This window comes from Rutidosis leptorrhynchoides, unplaced genomic scaffold, assembly GCF_046630445.1.
Source record: "Rutidosis leptorrhynchoides isolate AG116_Rl617_1_P2 unplaced genomic scaffold, CSIRO_AGI_Rlap_v1 contig446, whole genome shotgun sequence".
Classification (NCBI taxonomy): Eukaryota; Viridiplantae; Streptophyta; class Magnoliopsida; order Asterales; family Asteraceae; genus Rutidosis; species Rutidosis leptorrhynchoides.
This window is the reverse complement of record NW_027266679.1, coordinates 40,040-46,473: the sequence shown is the minus strand read 5'-3', so window position 1 is coordinate 46,473 and position 6,434 is coordinate 40,040. Positions and strand designations below refer to the sequence as shown.

The 6,434-nt window shown below is 34.7% G+C and overlaps 1 protein-coding gene across 1 annotated transcript; it reads right to left on the bottom strand.

Annotated features, from left to right (window-relative positions):
* Positions 1–843: 843 nt before the first annotated feature.
* LOC139883765 (transcription factor PRE3-like) lies at positions 844–2,010 on the bottom strand. The gene is made up of 2 exons (XM_071867899.1): positions 1,870–2,010; positions 844–996 (listed from the first exon to the last, which is right to left on the bottom strand). The coding sequence occupies exons 1-2, from the start codon at positions 2,008–2,010 to the stop codon at positions 844–846; spliced, it is 294 nt and encodes a 97-aa protein (XP_071724000.1).
* Positions 2,011–6,434: the final 4,424 nt, after the last annotated feature.

Below are 6,434 nucleotides of genomic sequence, written 5' to 3'. Positions count from 1 at the left end.
AAATTAACATCACTCAAAATTGATTGTAAGGAAACAAGAGCCAGAATTTACTTTTGACAATATTCCTGGGCAATATTCAAGTTAGAATAACGTCAGGAAAAATATTATTTAAAAGGGTTAGTCTGAAAGTCCAAATAGAAACTAATCTAGCTAATATGTTTTGTAGGATACTATATATAAATAAAGTCTATTAAATAATGTCGTTCGATTTTTCCGTGTTGAGTCATCACTCATAGTCCCTGGTTTTATGCTATGTAAGATATACGTAGCGTATGATCAAGGTTAGACTTTGAATCCATGAATATATACTCTTTTTAATTCAAATATGAGCCTTATTCATTGTAAATGATCATGAAGTGTCACAATCACCAACCAAAGATAAGATTACAAATTCTAATTTATTTTGGATCTCAGTGATGCAAACAATATAGCTAGATCAAGCATTAAAAGAGTGCAAACTCAAATTTGAAAAATATTAATTAAACGTAAGTACAGCATATTCATTTTTCTGAATTATTTATTTATTGAAACGGGTTAAATTACTACAAGTTGTTGAAATGGGATACAATGGAGAGAATAGAAACTAGTTCCATAGTCCATATATTCAACATTGTCGCTGCCTATAGCTATATCGACCAAACCCTAGTCCTCACCTCACAGTAGAAATTAGGAAGATGATACATATTATATATATGGATATATAGAAGCACACGATATATATAGATGATCATATATATCTTGATCAGTCGATTAGGAAGAGAATAGTACGTCCTATATATATAATATATAGTAATAGCAATACTAATTAGTAATGATAATAATCTCTTGCTAGCTCAATATTTATCACATGAGCAAGCTCCTAATAATGGCTGCCTGGTCGCTATCAGCATCTGTGGTAGCCAAAAGCTGAGATAACCTGTTACTTAGATCATCCACTTCTCTGTGTAAGTTTCGAATGTAGTTGCAAGTCTCCTGCAACACCCTCGAAGATGATGCCTGCCCAAATCAAATGCGTCGTCGCATAATTAATAAAAAGAAAAAGAAAATCAAAATTAAATATAACGTAATTGCTAATGTTTTGTATGGCAAAGTACATCAAGTGGATATACAAATTCAAATCTCACGACTAGTTGACGGGGTGCGTCACTTTTATACATGCAATTCCTAAAACGTAAATACAAAAAACATATCTTGAAAATGAGGTTTTTGGAACAAGTAATCATGATTAATATCAAAAAAAAAATAACTCCCGGACATTCCTAATTAATTACCTACACAATACACATGTGAATACTTGTCCCGAAAATAGCATTTCCGAGACAGGTACATACGTTCATATTATAGGGTTTATATATATATATTTATAATTTTCTGCTAGTTTACGTCATAGATTAATTTCATGATAAAACCCTAAATTAATACTTGCAAGTACCAAAGCAAATAATTATATATGTGCATTTATTTTGACATATATATACACACCACAAGTTGTGTAGACAAGAGTGCTCTACTTTTGTACAACTGAATCTTAGGAGGTGAATATCAAAAACTATTTTTGGAAACGTTGTTTCCGGAATAAGCTAATTAAAAAAAAAACTTGTCCCGGATTTGATGAATACGGGACCGGCTAATTACCGTAGCCCATACTTGTCCCGGAAAAATGTACATTTATTTAAAAAATATTATTTTAATATTTAGACATTAGGGTTTAGTATTAAATTTATAATTTATAGGTGTAGACCAGATATATATATATCCACCAAAATTGAAAACTTTGAATGTGACTTATCTTCGACAGAGCTGATCAAACGAAGACCACACAAATGTGTGTATCCGAAATGTAAAAGACGAAAAGAGGCATATATATACCTTTTCGGAGCGTCGACTATTACGGAGCTCAGGAATAAGTTGTTGTAACTTGAGGACAAGATCGGAAATCTGATCATCGTTGATATTCCTTGAGCCACTAGAAGCTGATGACTGCCTAGAGCGAGATCTTCTGCTCGACATTGAAAGTGTATTGTCAGAGAGAGATTCTCAAATATTTTGTCAGAGAGGAGCTAGAAAGAAAAGTTTTAAGCTTAAATTGAGGGAGTATGGAATGAGAGATTATATAATTTATATTTGCTACTTAAAATAGGATTGTTGAGATCGACAAGCTATGGGCAAGGGAGATAAGGTGACCATAATCACAAAATATATAGTATATGCGAAAGAGAGAGATGTATTATGTATATATATATATATATGTATACATATTAGTGTTGCCGTTGAAGAAGACAACTGCATGGGAGAAAGCAGTGGATTATGCTCCTTATTAAATAGGGTTTATAGAGAGGGAGAGAGAGAGAAAGGGAGATGGAGGGAGGGAAGAATAAGAAAATAAAATCTAATGAGTCAGGCTAACGCAATGAATGAAAATGTATTTTACTATCTTGTACATCTAAATTGTATTTTATTCACATTGATGTAGGATATTAAGATACATATATACTCCGTAATATTTAATTTATGGTTAATAAAAATTTATTAATACATAAGAAAAAGATGTAAGAGATAAGAAAAGTGGGGAAGGGATGATGAGATGAAGTAATGATATTTTTCATGGATAAAATATAATGAAATTTTTTGTTTATCTGAACTGAACTCATAAAAGAATCATGATCTTTTATTTTTTTGAACGGGAAGCATTTTTACATATACAATTTGTTCATCAAGGCTTTTTTTTTATACATATATAAAAGAACAGATGATAATATAAATTCCTTTGTTTTTCGGTTTTAGTTCACTAATCTCTCTGAAAATTCTCCAAGCTGAGAGGTACATTGTTTTCCTAGCTAGCTACTAGCAATAGTGTTAATCAATTTAAATATACAGTATATGGCTTGAATTCCTAGAGCTAACGGAAGAGCCAAACTCTTAACCTAAAATCTGCTTACACACGGTGCCAACGTGACGTGGACGCGGCAAGAAGGTAATTTGATATCGTTCATTGGATGTACCTATATATGTTGCCATGTCAGCTTAATTGACCTTGGAAAATCAATTGAATCGAAGGCCTTGAAATTTTAAAATACTCTCGTCTAAAATTCACAGGAAATGATTCAGATTTGTCATATGCAACTTATGAAATACTCCATCATTTCAGAACACATAATCTTTTAATTAGCGTGTCATGACGTAATTAATTATGCATATTGAAAAAATGTCATGTATATCTTAAAAAATATTTTCTTTCGCAAAACAGATTTGTCATATGCAACTTAAGTTTTTTAAAATTTTATATATTAACTATTTTTTTATTTATTTTTGAAAGTCATATGTAGAATGTATATGCGTTTGCTGGATGAGGACCCTTCTCAAATGCCTTCAATTTAAGCTTTTTGGGAACTATACAAACTCGATTGGCTTTTGTTTAATTTATTGGTATAACTAATCTTGAAGTTCGAGCATGAAATATTTTTCAAACAAAAACGTTCGATCGTTAGGAAAGCTTTGATTAGAAAGAAACATGAATATATATATATATATAAAGTTGGGCGATTAGTTACCATTTTTAAAATTTTATTTTGGAGTAAGTTAACATGAACCTTTAAAAATTATAGGAGTGAGAGATTATCAAATAGTCATAAACAGGCTTATAGTTATTCTCAGTCATTTTCCTTTCTTCTTCCATATTTTTATTATTAAATTATATGCAGTCTGTCTTTTTCCATTCTGAAATCTTAGTAGGAGTTTGAAGAATTAATTTATAAATCAATAAAACGATTTTATAAACTGACCGTTGGAATTCCTGTTTACAGAATGAAGGATCAGATGGACAGAAAATCTGATCGGAAAATGTATAACGACAGAGAATTCATTCAGCAGCTAAACATAGCTTTTTTCTTCATAGATAATGATTTTTGTGTTAAAGACCTAATAGACTGTTTTCTAAGCTTATATCCACTCAGTTACTACACAATAGCAAAACGGGCCATAACAAGTCTTGGGCCTAAATAAAGTCCATTACAAATTATTAAAACGAAAGCTAAGTTGTGTATATAGTTTTACTGTTGAGTGACTTTGTTCTTCTGATGTTCCAAACTCTTACCTCTAACATCTCCTCCTGGAACTTCAGAAGCTTGCATCCCAAGTAGCTGTCTTAGAAATTCAAATCTGGCTTTCCCGAGACCCTTAGTAAAAATATCAGCTACCTGCAAATCTCCACAGCAATAGACTAGCTGCACCTCCTTCGCTGCAATAAGCTCTCGAATGTAGAAATACTTTATCTTCATATGCTTGCTTCGTTGGTGATGAACTGGATTTTCTGCGATTGCTATAGCTGGTTTCGAGTCACAGTAGATTGTAACAACTTCATTCTTCAACTCCTTCAGTTCACTTAGCATTTTCTTGAGCCACATTGCTTGTTTTGCAGCATAGTGAAGGGCCACATATTCTGCCTCTGCTGAAGACAAAGCTACTATCTTTTGTTTTTTCGAACTCCATGCAAACACACCAGACCCGAGGGAACAACAATACCCTGATCTACTCATGCATTTCTCTTCTCCCCCAAGACCAGCATCACAAAACAATCTTAATTCACCAAAGTCTCCTTTTCCAAACAAAACACCATAATTTAATGTTCCTCTAACATATTTCAGTATACGTTTAGCACATACTAAATGGTCAGCAGAAGGGTTCTCCATGTAACAGGCCAGATGATTCACAGCATACAAAATATCAGGTCTAGAAGCAGCTAAGTAAAGCAGTGAACCCAGCAGACTTTTTAGGATATTAGGACATACCTGACTATTACTGGTTTTCTCCCATAGCTTCAACCCATCTTCAATAGGCGTGGAGACTTCTGTACAATTCTCCATCTCAAACTTCTTCAGAATTTCTTGTGCAAACTTACGTTGATGAATGAAGATACCATCCTTTCTTTGTTCTATCTCCAAACCCAAGAAAAAGTTCATTTCACCCAAATCTGTCATTCTGAATTCACTGCTCATCTGTATCTTAAATCCATCAAGCATATCAGAACTTGAGCAGACAATCATTAGATCATCGACATATAAAGAACATATCAGTTTTTCTCCTCCTAAGAATTTATAATAGGTTGTCGGCTCATTTTTGCTCCTATTCAGCCCCTGTTTTAACAAAAACCGATCTATTCTTTCATACCATGTGCGAGGAGCCTGCTTCAACCCGTATAAGGCCTTGCTCAGTTTGTAGACTTTATGTTCTTGTCCTACAACTTCATACCCTTCTGGTTGATAGACGTACACATCATCTTTCAGGTAGCCATTTAGAAAAGCCGATTTTACATCCATGTGATGGACATACCAGCTATTTTGGGCAGAGAGAGCCAACAGTAACCTAATCGTGTCAAGTCTGGCGACTGGTGCAAATGTCTCTCCATAATCAATTCCGTAGAGCTGAGCATAGCCTTTCACTACAAGTCTTGCTTTATGGCGATTCACACTACCATCTGGATTCATTTTCACCTTGTACACCCACTTTAAACCCAACACCGATGCATTAGCAGGTTTTTCAACCAATCTCCATGTCTTGTTTTCTTCTATCATTCTCATTTCGTCATCCATGGCCTTCCTCCAATGTTCTCCTTTAATAGCTGTTTTAAAAGTTGTCGGCTCTACAGCTATCACCATTGCCAATTCATCACTCTCTTCAATCATGGGCAGCCGTTTATCTAGACCTCTACAAACACTAGACAACCTTCGTGATTTCATTGCTGGTGTCTCTGTATCAGTATTCCATTTCCATAAACTGTCATTTCTCGAAGACGCAGTTTTCGAAACACCACTACTCTCCCCTGAAAATTGCTGTAAGAGACTCATAGGACTAGGATGCATGCGTAAGGGAAACTGAATAGCAGGGCTTTGAGGAGTGGCTATTGGTGAATCTCCAGCCATAATAACACTTGACGGTGGTGACGGAACTTCTTCAACTGTTGGAAATGTACTGGAGGCAATAGGAGCAGAATTTGACATGTCATATCGAGGACCATCAGCATTAGTCCACGACCACCTCTCATTTTCATCAAATCGCACATCTCTAGCAACGAAAATCTTCATCTCACGTGGATCATATAAACAGTATCCAGGCATACTGGAACTATAGCCCATCATAACCATCTTCTTGGCTGAATCATCAAGCTTTTTACGTCGCATATCTGGGATGTGCATGAAGGCAACACATCCAAACACCCGTAGATCATGAATCCTAGGCTTCTCCCCATACCAGATTTCATAAGGTGTCGCATCAGTAAGCGCCTTAGTTTTGAGTCGATTTTGGAGATAAACTGCAGTATTTGCTGCTTCACTCCAGAATTTCTTAGGAACTCCCATCTCTGTCAGCATTGTTTTAACCATTTCAACAACAGTTTGATTCTTTCGTTCCACAACCCCATTTTGTTCCGGAGTGTAAGG

Bases quoted from the DNA above. Each gene is read 5' to 3' on its own strand.
- LOC139883765 (XM_071867899.1), bottom strand. From the start codon at position 2,010: ATGTCGAGCAGAAGATCTCGCTCTAGGCAGTCATCAGCTTCTAGTGGC. The intron at 997-1,869 runs GTATATATATGC...TGATTTGGGCAG, and splicing joins ATAGTCGACGCTCCGAAAAG to GCATCATCTTCGAGGGTGTT.